At 55.1% G+C, this 20067-nt stretch overlaps 1 protein-coding gene across 6 annotated transcripts in view; it reads right to left on the bottom strand.

Annotated features, from left to right (window-relative positions):
* Nucleotides 1-356: 356 nt before the first annotated feature.
* The window catches only part of DAAM2 (dishevelled associated activator of morphogenesis 2), a 115394-nt gene continuing 95683 nt past the window's right edge, over nt 357-20067 (bottom strand). For all 6 annotated transcript variants that reach the window (XM_062186058.1, XM_062186059.1, XM_062186057.1 and 3 more), the window contains exons 15-25: nt 18287-18394; nt 14722-14828; nt 13628-13712; nt 11519-11625; nt 11299-11387; nt 7201-7369; nt 7019-7126; nt 5827-5887; nt 4215-4346; nt 3176-3346; nt 357-2912 (exon numbers count right to left, since the gene is read on the bottom strand). In XM_062186058.1, the coding sequence (XP_062042042.1) occupies nt 2691-2912; nt 3176-3346; nt 4215-4346; nt 5827-5887; nt 7019-7126; nt 7201-7369; nt 11299-11387; nt 11519-11625; nt 13628-13712; nt 14722-14828; nt 18287-18394 (1359 nt within the window). In that variant the 3' untranslated portion in view covers nt 357-2690. The remainder of the gene's footprint in view (nt 2913-3175; nt 3347-4214; nt 4347-5826; nt 5888-7018; nt 7127-7200; nt 7370-11298; nt 11388-11518; nt 11626-13627; nt 13713-14721; nt 14829-18286; nt 18395-20067) is intronic.

Here is a 20067-nt window from a genome sequence, read left to right as displayed (position 1 = left end):
GACCTTGCAGGTACCCCAGGGGTAGCCCAGTATGGTGCTTGCAACCCAGCGTTTCTTGCACTTACGGGCCCCTGCTTCTCACGTCCTCCAACACTGGGCTGGCTTGCTTCTGGTCTCCTCCGTGGGGCCCTGTGCCAAGGGGTGCTGGCACAAGTTAAGCTGGCTCTCTGGAAAACAACTTCTGTGCTGGGAATATTCCCGGTGGCACACTACCAAATCTAACGGCCCATGGCTTGCAAGGTTCCCGCAACTGTAAGCCAGCGGTTCTCACAGACAGGCAAGCTCCGGGGTATATGGGCCGTGCCCACCCCGAGAGCCCTCGTGGGAAGAAGCACACGTTTCAAGGCAGGCTGGGGATGGTATGGATTTAATATTTTTTTTTAGTATGACAATATATTCTTATTAAAAAGGTGCAGGTAAGAAGGACATGGCGGATTTTGTACACGAGCCTCACTGGTCGCCAGTGAGAGCAGGAGGCCTCCCTGGTGGAGGTGGCACAGCTGGTGAAGTGGAACGGGCGTGGGGAGAGCCTGGACCAGCCCCTGCCCCCTCCACCTGCAGAAAGTCCTCCTCCCACTGCTGTTCCCTCCCAGGGGAGGAGCAAGAGCTGCTGCTGCGGAGGCGACAGCTTGCTTGAGGTTGACTATGAATTTTCCACTGCACACAAAATTAGACAGCTGGGGAGTAGAAGACCCAGGGTTAACAATTCACCTAAAAATGACCAGCTCAGCCGCCTCGCGGGCACCAGCCCCCTTCTTGCTGAGCTGACCATGACCTGTGGTCTAAGGCACTGATGGCTACCTGGCCACGACAGTTTCTAGTACCAGAGCCGCTGGCCAGCTCCAAAAATTAATAAATAGAGAAGAAGAAATCTTGCGGGGTGAGGAGGCTAGGCTCCGGGACTCTGTGTCCCTCTGTAAACAGCGAAACCAAACTCTGCTCTTCTGAGGATCGAATGCTTCCGTAGCCCTTGTCTTCCTTCGTGCCTATCCAGTGCCAACATCCAGACCTGCTCGTCGGGCAGAAGCGGAGCCTTCCCTGCCGGCTGTGGGCGAGGCCGACCTCAGCCGGGTCAGCTGGAGCGGGGATGCCCCGCTGTCCCAGGGCCTGCTTTCTGCAGTGTGGGCTCGTGGCTATGCAGATGGAGACCCTGAAGCGCTCCGCAGCTCCTCCTAGGAGTCTTCACCCTTCACCTCGCCCTCTTCTGGGTTCCAGGGCGGCCCCGTCACACTCGTACCAGCTGGGCTCGCACTTGCTAGGACGTCTCCCACCAGAACACACATGCCACTCCCTCGAACCAACACACGTTCTGGGCTCACCAGCTACTGCTGAAGAGGGGGCCCCGCCCAGCAGGCTGTCCTTGGGCAGCGCTGGGGGATTAGATCAGAAGGTGCGAGACAAGGAAAGAGCAGGAGGGAGGACGGGCTGGTCTCCCGAAGATGCTCGGTGAACCCAGAACAAGAGCCTGGGTGGAGCCGACCTCACATGCTTCCCTCTTGGAAGGAGCCAAAGTGCTGGAGATATAGCTGTCCCACCTGCCCCAGAGGAAGTAGGTGTGGAAGGGAGACTCGGAATGGGCCCCTTGGGGCTCCTTCAGGCACTGCAGCTATGGCTGCCTCTGCCTACTCCTCTTCCCCTGCCCCCTAGCTGAACACCTCGGGGCAAGGCCACCCTTACACCCGGCGTGCACAGGCAGGCTGGAAAGACTGGGAGGCCACCTTGGCTTCTGCCCAGCCACAGAGGTCGGAGGAAGAGAAGGTGTCTGAGTGATGAACACTAAGTAGACCCAGGAGCTCTTTGGTACAGCTGGGGCTGTCAGGTGTTGCCCTTGGCAAAGGGCTGCAAGGAACTCCTGGACAACACAGGAGGCCACGGTCATCTCTCCTTACAATATCGATCAGGTGGTACTGGTGGGGTGGGGGCACATCTGTTGCAGGATCTCTGTGCCCAAGGCACAGGTGTGGTAAGGACTGGGAACCTTTCCTGGACCACCCCCCCCCCCCCAGCCCATCAAGGACCTGGCAGTGAGCCATAGTCACAGGGACACAAACGTGAGGTTTCTGGACTGTGGATTGGTAGACAGGATGCCAAGGGAGGGTGGGGAAGAAGGGAGGCAGAGAGACTTAAAAACATGTGAGGGAAGCCAGCGGGCTTGTGCTATAGGAGACAGACATTGCTGCTCTGCCCGAGGGCTTTGGTCCCTGTAGCATGATCCCAGCACTCGTTTTCTGGAACACACCAGAGCTGATTAGAACGCACAGTGCCTCCTTCCTGTCCGTCCAAGAGGATTGGAAATGCAGCCACACGCTCGACGGCGTCTTCTCTCAGCAGCGTCTGGATTCCTTCAACCCACCCTCGCTCCCCACTGCACGGGAGCCTCTCTCATTGAGCTCTGAACGTTTCTGTGCCCACATGAGGCTGCCCGTGATAGGGAATGGGGAGAGGGCCTGCCTGGGACGTGCCAGGCAGCCTCCAAGAGGGACCCGGATCCAGAAAGAACGTGCAAGGGAGGCGGAAGGAGCTCCTTAAGGTGAGTGGAGGGAAACACCTGGTCCAGCCCCCTACAGCCCAGGGCCCAGCCCAGGGCTCTGAACCCACCAGCACCAAACTACCAAAGCTGCACCGCCTCCCGCATCCAGCACCTCCGGCTTGTCCCTGTCTTGGGGTCTCCAGGGCCCCCAGTCCGCAGGTCAATACTTCAGCCTGTTTATTGCCCGCTCGCGGGTGACGTCTGGGGCCTGGCTCCCGGATCGCTTGCGGCTACGCTTGAGCTTGCACAAGTCCTTGTCAAAAACCTCCCCGGAGCGCAGGGCCGACACCAGGTCATCAAACTCGCCGCCCTCCTCCAACGTGCCGCCCGCCAGCACCTTGCGCTGCCGTTGCCATCGCTCACGCTCCCTCTGCTCCTTCAGCTGCGGGGCGGGAGGGTGGCAGGCTGGGACCCTTGTGGGGACGTGGGCCAGGGCAGGGCAAGCCACCCATGGTCCTCTAACCACCCAGTGCCCTCCCAGCCGGGGCCATGGTGCTGGGTTTACTGGGAGGCTCTTACTTGCCCACTGCACCTGCTGTCTTTGTCGGGCTGGCAGTGGCTCCTGCGGTGTGCCTTGCTCCCTGTCTGCCCCACCCACCCTCCCCTAGTCCTCCCCTCGTCCTCCCTCTGGCCCAGCCCTCTCACCATGGCTTCCATGCGTGCCCGGCGCTCCTCCTCCTCCTTCTTCCTCCTCATGGCCTCCAGGTCCTGCCGGGCCTCTGAGAAGGCTTGCAGGAAGGTGTCGAAGATGCCAAAGAATTCGTCTGGCTGCATCTTGCTGTCCTGCTCCCCAAAGTGCATCAGGGCCTGGGCAAACTGTCAGGGGCGGGGGATAAGATTGGCGACCAGAGCTTGATGGCCTCACCCTGAAGTGAGCTGGCCGAGTGTGAGGTCTGCTGGGGTGCGGGGTTGAACAGCTGACAGCCTGCTAGAGAGACACCTCTGGTCCTTAATGGTGTAGGCCTAGGATCAGGAGGTAGAGACATTGGGAAGCCCTTCCTATGGTCAAGAAGTGTCTGGGCAGAATCCCAAAGGACCTCTGAGGTCATCTGGGTTATTTAGCAGTGCTGTGCACCTCCACTACCCAACTTGTACAATGGGGAGAGTAATAGAATTACTTCTAGTGTTACATATGCCAGGCTCTGTTGTGATTGTATTGGAAACCACCTTCTTTAACCCAACCCACTCATTATCCTCCAGGAAAGACCCACCACTCAAAGTGAGCCCCTTGGACCAGCCACCTGTGCACCTCCTGGGAACTTGTCAGGTTCCAGCCCAGGCCCCACCCCACCCCCCACCCCGCTTGCTCTTCCGCCATGGGATCCGTGTGCACATTGGAGTGAACATGAGACACAGGTGGGTGGGGGGCCAGGTTTCTAACCAAATCCTATCATTCACAGCTGGGCAGCTGCTTCACCTGTTTCTCAATGTATACTTCTATCAGAGAGCATTTTGTACGTTGGGCAAACTGTAAGAGATGATGGGGCAAATCACTAAAACACTTAACATGGTGCCTGCTCAAGGGCTCATGGCCTTTGCAGAGTGTGGTTGTCAATGCCTGTAGGGGACAGACACAGGTTTTCCTCAAAGCTCAGCAGCCCCAGGTGAAGGAGCTGGGTCGTAGTGCAGGGCAGGTTGGGGGGAAGTGGAGCGGGCAGCCGGAAGGGGCTTGGGGCGCCCTTACCTTGTTCCTGGCCTCATTCAGCTGCTCCTCCAGCTCAGAGAAGCTGAAGCTGGACACCGTGATGAAGTCACTCATGACAGGGACAAACTTGTCACTGGGCTCCCGCACCTGGCGCTTCTGGTAGTCCAGCTCCTGCCGAGGATAGACGGATGGACGGATGGCTGAGCCCCCAGCCAGAGGCCAACGAGACAATTTTCAGCAATACAGACTACCTGGTCCCCATGCAGGCCCACTGCATCTGAGTCAGCCTTTAAAAAAGACCCCCAGTGATTCACCTGCAGGGCAAAGGCCCCTGGGGCTACTGACTCACAGCCCAGACCTGGAGGAGCCCTTCCAGGCCTACACAGTGACACATCTGCAGATCCCTGCTTTTCTTCCTCTTAGTGGCAACAAGAGCCTCTTTCTCTTACTTCACCTAAACTTGCTAAGTCCTTTCTCCCCTGCCCTTTCTCTCTCCCCGCTCTCCCATGGTGAAGACGGGAAGGGTCTTTAGTTCCTAGCTGTGGACTGCAGTGGATCAAGGACATGGTGATACCAGGCCAGCCTTATCCAGGGCCAGAGACAGTATTAGCTGAGAAGTGGCCACAGCAGGGAGGGTGGGGACGAGAGACCTGGCAGTGTGGCTTTAAATGTGTCCCCTGCCAAGATCCCCATGTTGAGATCCTCACCCCCAAATCCATGGTGAAAGGAAGCAACTAGGTCATGAGGACCAAGCTTTCATGAATGAAACAGGTGCCGTACAAGAGGGACCCAAGGGAGCTTGCTCATCCCTTCAACCACACAGGGACATGGTACAAATGCACTGAGAAAGCAGTTTGCTCCTGGATGCACCAGCATCCAGTGCTGTGAGAAGGGACAGTCCCCTGCTTACAAGCCCCCCAGTTTAGAGTGTCATGTTGTGGCAGTCCAAGTGCACAAGGACCTTCCAGGGACAGCAGTGCACACAGCCACACTGTGCACTGCTGTGGTGCAAAGAGAAGGTCATGCCAAGATGGCCACTGACAACGGAGCCTGCCTGGCGACAGGCTGTGACTGGATGGCTTCGGAAACCACATGACAACAGAGCCTGCCTGGCAACAGGCTGCGATCGGTTAGGTCATAGACCACCCCTTGACTGGATTGGCTGCCTTGGCTATAAGCTGCTGTACCAACTGAAATAAACGAGTCTGCGAGCTGCTCGCCTCTGGCCTGCTGTCACCGGCTCCCGGGGGCTGTGTGGTGACTCCACACCTCTTGCCCCCACCACGCTTCTCCTCTCAGAATGAATCCACAGCAACACACTGCCTGCCCTGAGCCAGCTTCCCAGGGACGGGATCCACGAGGATCAAACTTAACCACACCGATTAATAGTTCATCCCACTCCACAGCCAAATGGACATAATGTTGGACGAAGGCACAGAAACAGCCTGAGATGCCCAGATAATCCAGTCACTGTCCTGGCTGTCACCCCAGCCAGGAGCTTGGAATCACAGAACTGCATCAGACAGGTTTCTGTGCCCTGGGGCCCACCATCAGCTCTGGCACCAGGGAGCAGCTGGCACAGACAGCACAAGCCACCACTCCTCCTCTGCCTGTATCCCCTCCACCCAGGCAGGTACGGGGCCATACTCACCACCTCCACTGCTCTCAGGCCCCTCTTCAGGTTGCCCACCTCCTTCTCCAGCTCTGCCAGGCTGCAGGAGACACAGGGAGGGGAGGAGGGGCATCAGCTCTACACCTGGGAACCCAGGCTGGTTGAGGGAATGGCTCAGAGTCAGTGGACCTGGCCAGTGGCAGGTGACCCTAGCTTATGTGGCTTCCGGCTTACATTCACAAGTCACATACCACATCACATTATGGTCAAGGGCAGACCATACATACAACGGCGGTCCCGCCAGATTATAATGGACTCGAAAAACTTCCATGGAGGGGCCATCCTGTCACTGTCCCATGATGCATCACTCATGTGGTGTAGGGGGAAAAGATGCTGATGCAGGCAACCTACTGTGCTGTGTCTTGTATAAGAGCATCAACCCAAAGCACAGAGTACTGAAAACACACCATTATGTTACTGGCTTGTGTATTTACTATACTACCTTTTTGTTATTTCTACTTAAGACCACACAGAAGTCGACTGTGACACAGTGTGCTATGTCCCCGGCAGCAACCTCCTCCTGCAAGAGTCCACTCCATGGTGTTCCCACCACCCCACCTAGCCCATGACCATATCCACTTTTGTAAGCACCAGGAAATGCATACAAGGTCTTAACCTCCTACAGTACCTTGTGTGCAGCAGGCATTACGTACCTGTCAGAAGCATTAGACACCACCATGCTTCTGGTTCTACCAGAGATGGCTTCTACCTGCCCTGGTGTTCATGTCTGACTGCAGTGGATGCTATTGGACACCCACCCATCATTTCTTGGTCCACCCATTCGGCTGAGCACTTTTTCTCTGAGCCTGAGCCACCTCTATGTATGCCCAGAGACCTTGCCCCCATGCCCCAGAGCCCCTCAGCTAATGAGTGACAGGAGATGCACAGCTCCTTGCCCCTGGTATGGAACAACCCGAGCCAGCTTCCTGACTCTCTCCTAGTGGGCCACTTTCCACGGTGGTAACAGAGTGAGTAACACCCCCAACTGCTCTACTAGTGCTTTTTGGAAGCATCTCTACAATAAGGACTCTAGAGCAAACGGTCTTTGGTGCTCCCAGAAGAGATCTGGGCCATTCCTAGCCCTCCCAGCACAGGGCCTGAAGCAGGAAATTCGGCTGAGTGTACATAGTAGTCACAGGCAGAGGGCGGGTGGGGGAGGGGGTGCCCTCACTTGACTTTGGCGGCTTCGGGGAGATGCTGCAGCTCCGAAGGCATGTTCAGGATGTCGGGGAAGTGCTTCTCCAGGATCATGATCAGGTAATGCAGCAGGGAGATGTTTCTGTGGAGGGAACAAGGGAGGTTGTTTTGAAAAGGAAGTGAAGGGTCTTGGGGTGCAGGGGAGCGGGTCCCCACCTGTCGATGCTGGACTTGGTGTCAGCGATCTTGTTGAGGCTGGCCACCCGGAACCCGTAGGCACCCCCGCGCTGGCCCTTGTTCATGAAGTTGCCGATGGCCAGGACGACCTCCAACATCTGCTTCAGACGCTTGCTGCGGGTCAGTTCCCGAGAGGCCAGCAGGATGGCTGCAAGGGGAGGGGACAGGTCAGGGCCCCACCCAGGCTTAGCCAGGGCAGCTGGGCTCCCGGCAGCCCGGGAAGATGGCGACTACTCCCACTCCTCAGAATTCCCATGCACGCTGCACCCGCACATCCACCAGACCCCATGACAAAGGCCCCTCTACCAGACAGCCACTCTCAGAACCCACTGGCTCTGCTGAGAACACGAATGTGGGAATCTCTCTCTCATACATATTTTAAGATTAGTGGTGTGTATACGTGGATGGAACATTTTCACTTTTCTAAAACCAGTATGTGGGGTGGACATTGGCCCAACAGATAAGATGCTGCCCGGGACATTCGCATCTGATGTGAGCACCTGCACTTGAATCCCAGATTCCTGATGTGCACCCTGGCAGGCAGAAGCTGACAACTCAAGTACTTGGGTCCCTGCCACCCACGTGGGAAACCTGGGTGAGTTCTGGGCTGCTGGCTTCCAACTGGACCAGCTCCAGCTGTTGCAGGCATCTGAGGAGCGACTCAGTGAATGGAAGGCCTCTGTCTGCTTTTTGAATAAAATATGAAAATAAATAAAAAGTAAACCTTGGGGCTGGTGCTGTGGCATACTGGGTTAAGCCTCCGCCTGCAGCACCGACATCCCATATGGGCGCCAGTTCAAGTCCCAGCTGCTCCAGTGCTGATCCAGCTCCCTACTAATGGCCTGGGAAATCAGTAGAAGATGGCCCAAGTCTTTGGGCACCTGCACCCACATGGGAGACCCAGAAGAAGCTCCTGGCTCCTGCCTGGTCCAGTCCTGGCCATTTGGGTAGTGAACCAGTGGGTGGAAGACCTTTCTGTCTCTGCCTCTCCCTCTCCCTCTCTGACTTTCAAATGAATAAATAGAGCTTTTTAAAAAAGTAAAACTAGCATCTAAAATTTTAATTTCTGCATTATACACACTATGGGATCACTTCTGCCTGTTTTGAGATGCTATGTTTTACAGATTTTCTGGAAGGAAAGAAAATCCATCCATTAAATTTTCACATGGGATCAATTAAAATACTGTGCTTCATAGTTGCTGCTATCTTAAGATTTGATTAAATAAATTACTTGTCATCTTACTGAATATTGTTTTTACATTTTTCCAATATTAGATTTTAACCATTTCTTTCCAATACCTTTCATGATATATTTGCTAGAAATACAAGGGCTAATAGTAACCAAAAGTTCAGTATTTCCTTCTGATGTTTGTATCTGGCTCTTCCTCAGCCATTAGGTCTTTATGGTGACTGTGTAGAGGTGGAATATGAACTCTACACTGAGATACTGGCTACTGGAATATGCTTTTAGACTATTTAAAGTGGTGATAAGATGATCAAATCATCCTCTATGATCTTTGGCTCACATCAAACCTAACGTTCCTTAACGTGCTGACCGTGAAGACAAAATGAAGACCACTTGACTAAAAGTTTGCAGAACACTGGAGAGGCAGGTAAAAATAGGAGACTGTAGAAAAAGGAACTGTGAACATGAGAAATTAAATACGGCTTGTCAGTGGCTACTGAGATGTTGAACACAAGTGTGCTCTATGATCTAAAAACAGCGATACCGCTACTGAGTATCTGGAGTGTTCCCGGTTTTGTTTCTTCTTTTTCAAATTGCATTTATTTATTTGAGAGGCAAAGAGAGGGTACTCCCATTCACATGCCCACTCCTTAAATGTCCACAGTGGCCCCCTACCAGGATTTAAGCTGGGAGCTTAGAACTCAATCCACGTCTCACGTGGGTGACTTTTCTAGGGTTGATTTGCTATTTGAAAAATTTGCAAAGGAATTCACCTGAAAATGCTAAAATGTTGGCAAAACAGAAAATGACAAGTGTTCAAAGGAAATCGGTGTAAATGGGAAAACTTCCATGTGTAATCCTGACATTTTAGACCTATTCACAAGGATAATATAATCATGACTATATTCATATGAATATTACATTTGCAACCGTAGTCATCTTGACTATATTCAGTGTATTCACAATAAGAATTGGTAAGTTTGGTATATTCAGCAATGAACATATATATATATATGTATATTCAAGAATATGCTCATGAATATATTCATAGAAGAATTGGTAAATCTGTCAAATTTGCTGAACTGATTTTTGGTGACTTGACCCAGAGCCCCTGCTTGCTAGGGGGTGGGAGGGTGGGTGTCACTGTAGCTCACTTGCCAGCTGGGATAGGCTAAACCTTAGGTCTTTCAGGATCACTTACCGGGAGGACTGGAAGAAGGAACACGAACTCCAGCTCCAGAACAATCCTCCTGTCTCCGCCCCACGTAAGCACACTGATCAGATTCTATAATACGCAACCTCAGGTGCCTCTTTCCTACTCAGCTCCTGAAGCCAACAGCATCCTAGACTGTTCAACCACAGCAGGGCAGTCGTCACAGACCAGGGCTATGGGGGCAGCCATCCCTAGCAGGTTTGCTGCTCCACACATGTGTTGCTGTCTTAGCTTGACCTTAAAGGGAGCCTCGTTCCTGAGCGTGCACTGACTCTTAGGGCGAGCCTAGCAGTGAGCTTCTGTGTGCAGGAAGCCGTCCAGAATGAAACCTCCCCGGCGGCTAAGCTACTCTGGCCCCATAGCTGCAAACAGCTGTTGCCCACAGTTGCTCCACTGACTCAAGACACACACAACGTTGAGTACATGCCTTATCTGTGCCTCAGGCCCCAAAGGCAGTCTGCAGCAGGATGCAAGAAAGTCATGATGAAGATAAGGATTCACGCAGCACCAGGGTGAGGCAACAGGGCCAGACTCGACAGACGGAGACTCCTGCCGTCTCCTTCCTTCTCCCCTGCACCGGTTATCTGCGATCCCAGCCTGCAGGTTCATCGCTGTAGGGTGTGTGTGTGCGTGTACGTGCATGTATGTGTGGTGTGAGGTAGGGGAGAGGGTCCGCATTACAGGAAATGTCTGCCCTGAGCTCTGCAAACTCCAGGCTACACAGAGGATGCAGGACGGGCTCTGCTCGGGACTGGGTGGCTCAGGGGATGCAGGCCAGTCCTGCAGCGGGGAGCTGCGCTCTGCTCAGCACCGGTGGTCACCTGTGGCACCTGCAACACAGGCGCTCTTGCTCCACTCTGCTGACCCCGTCCTCTAGAGAGGAGGGAGGGGGGCATGGTTGTCCTCTCCACAGAGGAGCCTCATGGCCTCTTCCCACTTCTGCCCTCCCAGGTGCACATCTGACTTGTGGCCTGACAGCTGCCCAAGTGAAGGCATGGGCTTGGAAGAACAGCTTTCTGACTTGCTTACCCACCGGTAATGTGACATAGCAACTGGCACAGCCCCGTTTTAGAGATGAGAAAACACGCACACAGAGGTTCATGGCAGCACTCACTCATGGGATTGTTCTGAGCAGCAGATGAGACCATGCACATCCTGGGCACCTGGTTCTCATTGAAATATGAATTTCTCACTGTGTTGGAGGAGCTTTCCCTAGCTCCAAAAACCAGATACCTCTGGGGCTCACCAAGTGCAATGTCCTACTTTCTGAACAGCTCACACTTCAAGTAATGTGCCCGGAGGCCTCCTATGTACTTAGTACTCTGCAGGAGGTAAGACTTGGGGAGTCAGGAAGTTCCAGCCACTGTTCCAGGTGCTAGCTGTTATCAGCCTCCCAGGGCTCCTGTCCTGCCCTGGGGCAGGTATCAATGTGAGCTCCACCTGGGAGAGTTTGAATGCTGAATCCTAGGGAGCATTGACAAGAGGCATGCACTTGTGCTACTACACACGAGGGCAGATGCTCACGACAGGTGTGCTTTTAAATTGCATCCTTGATGTTGTTTTCCTTTGGGCTGGAGAATAAGGAAGGTGTCTCCCTGGGCATCTCAGTGGACTCCCTCCACCCTGGCTCTCCCAGACGCTGCTCCACTCCAGGCCTCCTCCTGCCCCTCAGTCCTACCTTCCACTTTGGGCTTGGCCTCAGCCAGCCGCTCCTGGAACTTCTTCTTGAAGAAGAGGGCCTGCAGGCGCTGCTGGTAGTGGTCGATCCTGCAGAGAGGGTGAACTGCATTGCAGGGCAGCCCACACCCCCCCTGACCCCAGCCCCAGCGCTGTCCTCCTCTGGAGCCCGCCCACCTCCCTGCTCTCCGTTCCCCTCGGCAGGACCCTGCTGGCCCCACCTGCTCATTTCATAGAGGAAGCGGTCAGCACGGGCCATCCGCTCAATCTCGTGTTTGTGCTCCTCCAGGAGGTCGATGTCACTCTTCTCCGGGATGAACTTGAGGAGCTGCAAAGAGGAGATGGCAGGCAGGACCCTGGTGAGCGGCTGATGAAGGTTGGGCGGTGGGTAAGCCCAGATACCACCTCTGCTCAAGATGGGGAGGGGGCTGAAAAGAGAAGTCCCCTCGCAGGGACTGGCTGATATGTTTCTGTGTGCCCAAAGACAACGCCAGGCCACCCAGCTTCAGAATTCTGTTTTCACCCTTTAGAAATGAGATGTGACTTATACACAGTACACCCTTCTTAAACACCCAGCTCAGCGATCTCTGTTTTTTAAGCAAATTGTAGCGAGCTGTCACTTAAGTGAGCGAACACGCACTCATTTTCAACGAGCAAGTTCAATGCGTTTTGTCAAAATTTCCTGCCCACGGAGCCACGTCCCAGGGTTGACAGGCAGAACACTCCCACAGCCTTGCATCACATCCACTCCCAAAGTAGCTTCTCAAGTGAACTCCCTCGCCTTGGGTTTGCCAGTCTCCGGCCCACATGGGGATGAGCTTGTGCCGCGTGCTCTCGGCTGTGCTGTGTGCTCTCAGCTGTGTCTCATTTCTTTCACTGCGCACAATGTCTGAGAGTCATCCACAGCGTGAGTACTGGGCATCTGTGCCCCTGACTGCCGAGCAAAAAAAGTCTACCATGTGGCTATGCCACACTCTGTGTTCCCTTTCCCACTAGGGGCCTTCGAGCTGCTCAGATTTTGGGAGCTTTAAAAATAAAGTTGCTATAAATACTCCTGTGTGTGTCTTACAGTCAATGCTTGCACTTGAACGTGCCTAAGAGTGGGATGACAGGGCAAAGGCGTTCATGTATGTTTAGCCTTGGTATGCACCGCCAAATAGTTTTCCAAAAGGACTGTGCCGGATGAGAATTCACACTGCTTCACATCCTTGCCAGCACCTGGCGTTGTCAGTCTTTTTAATTTTCACTCTTCTGGTGGGTGGGTGTGGGGACCACCATCCCCTGGCGTCTGGCTGCGTCTATGATGATTTTAACAGTATTGAACACTTTTTTACATGCTCACTGGCATTTACAAGTGGCCTTTTATGAAGTGCCTGTTCAAATCTTTTGCTCATTTTTAAGTTTCTTTTTCTTTTTTTTCATTGCCTTGGATTCATGGAGTTCTTTATTCTGGACGCAAGACATTTCATTAGATAAGAGGGAACTTCAAAAAGTCCACAGAAAATGGAATTAAAAGATTTTCCGCCAGCGCCGCGGCTCAATAGGCTAATCCTCTGCCTTGTGGCGCTGGCACACCGGGTTCTAGTCCCGGTCGGGGCACCGATCCTGTCCCAGTTGCCCCTCTTCCAGGCCAGCTCTCTGCTGTGGCCAGGGAGTGCAGTGGAGGATGGCCCAAGTGCTTGGGCCTTGCACCCCATGGGAGACCAGGAGAAGCACCTGGCTCCTGCCATCGGATCAGCGCAGTGCGCCGGCAGCAGCGCGCCTACCGCGGCGGCCATTGGAGGGTGAACCAACGGCAAAAAGGAAGACCTTTCTCTCTGTCTCTCTCTACTTTCCACTCTGCCTGTCAAAAAATAAAAAAAATACAGTAAAATAAAATAAAATTTAAAAAAAATAAAAAAAGATTTTCCATGAGCTTTTCACACGTGGCAGGTATCTCCTTCTTAAGTTTGTCTTTTCACCTAGTAAATATGTCTTTTGTTAGATAGAAGTTCCTATTTTTAATAAACCCCAATTGGTGGTGCTTTTTTATTGGTATTTCCTACATTTCTCTTAAAGGGCATGATAAACTGAGGAGGAAGAGATTTGGAGAAGAAAAAAAAATCATTATACACTCTGACTCTACCCTAAGACCTGCAGAGCACTGTAGCCCCTATCTCCTCTAGCCTTCCCCCAGAAAGGCTGGCCCAGGGAGGTTTCCAGAAACTTTCCCCTCATTCCTTCAGGCTGATTGCTCCTGGACCCAGGAGTTTCAGCTCTCTGCAGGCTGCTGGGGAGGGAACGGCTGCCCCTTAGGGTCAGCTCCCCTGCCCTTCGCTGCATGACCTCACCTGCTCCAGCATGTCCTTGGCCAGGTCCTCCTGCTCGTCCATCTTCAGGACAGCCTGCCGGATCTCCTCATTGGAAAGCTTCAACCTAAGGCAAAACCCACCTGCTGAGCAGCAGCCGGCTGGGTCCCCAGGCTGGGGACAGCCCCAACCCCTCCCCCCAGGAGGTGCAGCCTCTGCCTTCTCCCCGACAGGACGAGAACCCTGCTGGCCTGCTCTGCAGTCTACCAGGCTAAGCCCCGTGATTCTCTCTAGACTGTAGAACGAGCATTTGTGCCTCTAACTGCACCGAGTCTCCCGTCTATCCCTTGAGGCTCCACAGAGCTGAAGGGAACGTTTGGGAGAGAAAGGGACTCCTCCTGTGTAGATGGAAGACACGGGGCAAAGGGTTTCTGGCCCTACTCCTCCCCATGCCTGCATCTCCAAGGCGGGATGCTGCTGTGGGGCCGGTTTCCTGCTTCTCTCATTCTCAGAGGTGGAATCTGTCTCCCACAGCACCTCGGCTCCCACTCAGCTGTCCCAGTCAGTCTTGCCGGCTGGGAGAAGGAGCAGCCACCCTCTTACTCCCCCCCTTCCCTGCCTCCCCCCAGCCCCAACATGCACATCTGCTGGGAATCCTTGAGATTAGGAACCACCCCCTCCCCCAAAGTGGGAGAAACTGAGGCCTGGAGCCTTGGCGGGGGTGGAGGGGTACAGACGTTCCGGTGGCAGCTGGAGCCAGCACTAAGAATAGTAGGGGAGGTGAGGCCCTCTGACCCTGGCGCGGGAGGGAGGCCCCGCACGGAAGCAGTGCTGTTAGGGCACACACTGCCCCGTTTGTCCTGCAGCAGCAGGAAATGCTTAGTGGCTGACGTCATGCCGCTCCCTGGCCTGAGCAGCTCCACTGCCAGACGTGAACCAGGCCACTCCGAGGGCCCTGCGAGGGCGGCAGAGCCGTGCACCGCTGCTCAACGCAGGCTCCTAGGACAAGGTTCTAGATCAGTGCCGTCCCCCTACTCCCACACACAGCTGCTTCTACCACCTCCTTTTGTCCACCCCAGCTTGGGCCTCTGACCCCTGGGGGCCCCGTTTCCTCCCACCCAGAACCCAGCCCATACTTGGAGAGAAGGATGATGCAGTTCTGCGCCCTCCGGCCATCAATGACCGACAGCTCTTTGACCTTGCGGGAGGCCAGGTAGATGTCCTCGGTGGAGCCCAACTCTTTCTGCAACCAAGGAGCCAAGGGGAGGAGTTGAGTGTCTTCCCCAGCATGCTTCCTGCCCAACCCCCAGGGTCCACCCTCCTGCCTGGGAAAAGGGCAAGAAGCCGGCAGGATAGGAGGAGGCCCCTAACTGACTCGAAGGGGAGAGATCTGGAACTTTACCATGGGCCAGGATGGGTGGAGGGGCACAGTGAGCAGCCCCCTCTCTAAACATTATCCTGTCTGGGCAAGGCAGGCAAAGGGGCTGATCCAGGGGACAGGGGGTGACCGATCCCCGAGGCTCTGGGCAATGCGACATAACTACCATGTCCCCTAGGGAATCAACCCCCACTCTCCTACCCACTCCCAGGACCCTCCCCAGGGAAGGATGAGAAGTTAGGTCCAAGCTCCCATGAGGCTATAGCTCCTGGCCCCTGGGGACGTCAGGCCCAACCCCAGTATGCCCAGAGTCAAGGGAATGCAGGGGTTCAGAGTTGGGGGAACAGTGAGGCAGACTCCCTGGTGGAGTTCCTTCTGGAGTTCCAGCAGGCAGGTACCCAAGAAGTCAGGGCTTCTCCCACCCACGCCTCCTTGTCTGTGCCCCCTCCCCTGGTGGGGGGGAGGCTGGAGACTCCCCAGTGTACTGTTCTCACTCTGGGAGCTCCCTCCACGCACAGGCTCCACGTTGGCCACCACCCACGTCAGCATCTTTGGGAATTGTGGTTCTAGCACTGTGCAGTGCCCCGTCTGTGCAGTCCTTGCCTTGGGCCTCAGAGACCTAGAAGCCTTCTCGTCACTCCAGTGGATGATCCCTTCCCTTGCTCCGGGAGTCCGTTTGCATTACCACCCTCTCCCATGATCACCCTCTCTCTCTGGGGACTGCCCTCTTCCCATGCCTCCCTGTGTGGAACGGTAACGAGACTGGAGGTGGAATGGAGATGCCCTCTCTTTGGGGCCCAGTGCAGGGCAGCAGCCCAGCATAGCAGTGGGCAGTTAGAATGTTCAGAGGCCCAAGAATGACTCACCTGCTGGGGAGGATTAGTTATCAGCTCCTAGGCAGGTAGCAGCCACAGCCAATAAAGAATTAAACATGCACAACATTAGTCAAGAGATTCAGGAACCCAGCAACAGCAGGACGGATGTGGGGATCCTCAACATCTACTCTGTCCCCTCATCCCAGTGAGACCCCCACAGGTGGAGACAGGGACCTGCGGTAGGAGGCAGGAGCTTCTTGAAGCAGGCATACACTCACAGAGAAACCAGATACAGTAGATCCGGCAGCTCCTCCCGGGGAAACCCAGTACCAGCTCTCCCACCCCTGGCCTTGACTGCCTGCCTTCCCCTCTCCTCTGCTGAGACCGCAGGGCATTCCTGCACTGGAGGATGAGGACAAGTTCATCTTTGACCCAAGCGAACTTGAGCCGGAAGCTCAGGGAGTTGCATCCATTGAGACAATGCAAAGCCAGCATCCTTGAGTTTGCTCCTTGCCCTCTGTCTGTCCTTTGAATGTCTCAAGGGGCCCGAGGAGGCCCAGCCGGCCCCTGTGTCCTCCCCCACTGACCCTGATGGAGTTGAAGCCACCAACTCAGAACTTGCCTAGGGCATGAAGAGGGGAGAGACGGCAGCACCCAGTGCCCCAGACAAGAAGGCCATGTGACTGCCGTCCCAGGAAGCAGGCAGCATACTGGGACACAGCAGTCTGGGCGAGCCCAGCCCTGGAGCAATGGTTTGGACTAAGCAGGCTCAAGGAAGGTGGAATGCAGCCCAGAGAGGCAGCCATCCCCTAAGCAGGCCAGAGAGAGTGAGCAAGTGATGACCTTACAGCCTCTGCCATCAGTGATTCCCAAACCAGACTTGGGAGAAGGACCTCAGCTGTGCTAGTGCAATGCAGATTCCCAGGCCCCCCGTTCTGCTCCTGATAAAGGATGAAGTCCCAGAACCAGCATTGTTGCTTTTTCCCTGCAGAACTTGGCATAGCTGGAGACCCCTGCCTAAGGAGTGCCCTGTGTTCGGCCACCAGTCCCCTCCCCTACTTCTTCTGTGGCTGGAGGTCCAGATCTGTTGGCCAGCTGTCTGCACACAGAGTCTGCAGAGCAGGCCCAGGGACCAGCCCTGGCCTCAAGCCAGCCAGGGGCCATGGAGTGGCAGCCAGGCCTTCCCTGCCGGGTTAGCATTCTCTGCTCAGCAGACTCTGAGGGTGCGGGAGATGAAAACAAGACAGAGAAGTTTGAAAAGTGACAATGTCCTGTTCCTGCAGGTGGCCTTAAGTGATCAGGGAGAATGGCTCACTATTCACTTGACCTAGAAAACCCCACAACATCATGCAAATCAAGATGTTCCAATCTCTGTGTTCACTTTAAGAAAGCCCGAGAAACTGCCCAGGCCACCAAGGGTACGCAGAGCTGAAAACCACCGAGGATCTGAACGACGTCACACGAAAGAAGCAATGTGTGCCCTCTGTTGTTATGATAGCATTGCTGGGTGCGCCCAGGCCAAGCAGCAGGGGTGCCCACAGGGTTGGTGGCCAAAAAGAGCACTGAGTTTCTGTTGCACATGCTTACAAGTGCAGAGTAACACAGAACTGAGGGTTTTGGTATACACTGCCTTGAACACATCCAGGTAAACCTGGCACACAAGATGTGCCACAGCCCCTTCAGAGCCCGTGGCCGCATGGCCCCATACAAGAGCTCCCCCTGCCGCACAGAGATGATCTCACTGAAAAGGAACACACTGTTCCTAAACCAGAAGAGGAGGTAGCACAGGACAAACAGATGTTCCTGATGAAACTGAAGGAAAAAAAAAACTTAGGGCTCGGGAATAAATTCAGCATAAGTCAAAAGAAAAAAAGTGATAATGCAGGGTTGGTTATGCCACCACTTGTAACGCTGGTATCCCATATCCGAGCAGATTTGAGTCCCAGTTGCTCTGCTTCCAATCCAGCTCTCTGCTGTGGCCTGGGAAAGCAGTGGAAGATGGCCCAAGTGCTCGGGCCCCTGCACCCATGTGGGAGACCTGGATGGAGCTTCAGACTCCTGGCTTTGGCCTGGCCAGGCCCCAGACACTGTGGCCATTTGGGGAGTGAACCAGCGCATGGGAATCTCTGTCTCTCCTATCACTCTATGTTTCAAATAGTTTTTTTTTTTTTAAGTTATAATGCCTTCCAGCTATAATTCCTAAATCCTGGGTCAAAGAGAGCATCGGTCAACAATGACCACCCCCAGAGTGCCAGGATGAGAGAGAGATGAACAAAACAGAAGTTCCTCATTGGCCCTATAAATACGAACTGCGGCGTGGTGGGAAGTGGGTGTGGCTGCACCTACATCCTCAGCAGGAACACGGGACCTGTACAGAATACACCATCGCGTCTGTGTGTGAGGGAGGAGGAAGAGGGAAGGACAGAGGGAGGGAACTCAGACAGGGGCAAGGCGTGTGGTGTACGAAGTCAGACTGGATATCAAGACGCGAGGGGCCAGGGGTCTTACCTGGTGCCTCTGATAGGCTGAAAACATTTTTTCAAAATCCTCCAGGTCTAGGATCCGAAATACATGCATGTCATCGATGTCATTCCACACGGTGCCGGGGACTCGCTCCTAAGATGCAGGGTGAGAGTCAGGCTTGGTTGAGCCAGCTCCTTCGCTATGGGGGTTCCCGGGGCCTCCCGAACCCACAGCAGCACTGCAGCGGCCAGGCTCTGCCCCACCCCACCCCTCAGACCTCGGCCCCTCCTCAACACTCAGCTCCAGGGTCAAGGCCTCCCTTCTGTGTGGGGCACATGTGAGAATGTTCCAGAAACCCCTGGAAGTGCTGCAGTAGTGAGTGAACAATGGCCCCGGGGGAAAAAAGGCAGAGCAAGAGCAATGCTCAGGGCGCTCATACAGGTCCTTGCTCCCCACCCCCACGGGCCAGCAGGCTTGGCCTTGACCCCGTCGCTGGCCGGACTCATGGCAAGGATGAGGGCCCACACATACTCGGGAACCTCAGAGCCTCCGCACGGAATGGGTTTCCTGCACCCAAGACTCCTTCTCCCACTTTCCCAGATGCACAGAAGTGGACAGGTGCCAACATGGGGAGACTGGCCCCTGTAGCGGTCCTGCTCAGACCAGCCAGCTTCTGAGGCGAGGCCCAGGGCAGGCACCCCCAGCCCTAGGAGTGCAAGGGGCTCGGAGTTTCCTATGCTGAGGTCTTTCAAGGCAGCCACTGCCCCATCTCTGGGAGGGACCCTGGCACGAGGGCCTGGATGGGGGCTCTGAGCCAAGCCACAGCCAGACCCCGGCAACCTTGTAACGCTCTGCTGATGGCTCAGAGGACACAGCAGCCCCCACTTCTGCCCAGAGCCCACCCCTCATCAGAGCTCTGGCCTCCTCTGGAGGAGACCCTCCCAGCTCTCCTGGGCTGGAGGACAGCCAGGGGACCTGCTCACCGCCTCCCCATTCCCCTCCTCCAACTCCCCCTCCGTAAGGCTCGGAGACAGAAGCATACTCTCCCCTCACTGTTATTTTCTTAAACTCTGCAGAGGGGAGGCTAGGCCAGAGTCGGGGGGTGGGGACATTCCTGTGGCCTTTGGAAGGCTGGGGACCCTCCGGTGGAACGCAGGCCTGGGAAGCTCATGGCAGCCAGGGATACAGGCAGCTGGCCAAGCCCAACACAGACGCATTCTTCTTGTGGCAGAAATAAGCACGCATGTGTGTGTGTGTGTGCATGTGTGTATACAGGAGTGTGCACGCGGAATGGGAGGAAGGGCCAGGCTCCTGCAAAGGGGGATGAGGGAGGCAGAGAGGAGACGGGAAGGGGAGCTGAGTGAGGGAAGGCAGGGAGGGGGCTGGCTGAAGTCACGTGGGTGGGCATGGCCCTGAGTCTCTTCTGGAGGGAAACCCGCACTTAAATTCAGGCCCCCACAAGGGAAGCCACCCGTGCCCCTTCTTGGTTGGTGAGGCCAGGGCGAGAAGACAAGAGCTGGGGCAGGAGAGAGGATGCAACACTGGAGAGCCCCCCTGGGTGGGCCACAGCCTGAGCGCCAGGATCTTTCTCACTTCTTCCTAAACACTAGGCCCACCCCCAACTCCCTCGACCACTTCCGGACCTCCAGCTTCTTCACTGAGGGTCTCACTGAGGTCTGGAGCCAGGGAGAGCAGCTCTGCTCCCCACAGGCTCCGTCTGCTAACTTACCTCTGCCTCCCTGATATGCACAATCATTCTCAAGTTCAAGTTGTGCACCACTCTGGCCAGGGCCTCACATCTCCATTCTGGATTCCTAGGGTGTACG

Source organism: Lepus europaeus, chromosome 3 (assembly GCF_033115175.1).
Source record: "Lepus europaeus isolate LE1 chromosome 3, mLepTim1.pri, whole genome shotgun sequence".
NCBI classification, from domain to species: domain Eukaryota; kingdom Metazoa; phylum Chordata; class Mammalia; order Lagomorpha; family Leporidae; genus Lepus; species Lepus europaeus.
This window is presented reverse-complemented; position numbering and strand designations above follow the sequence as displayed.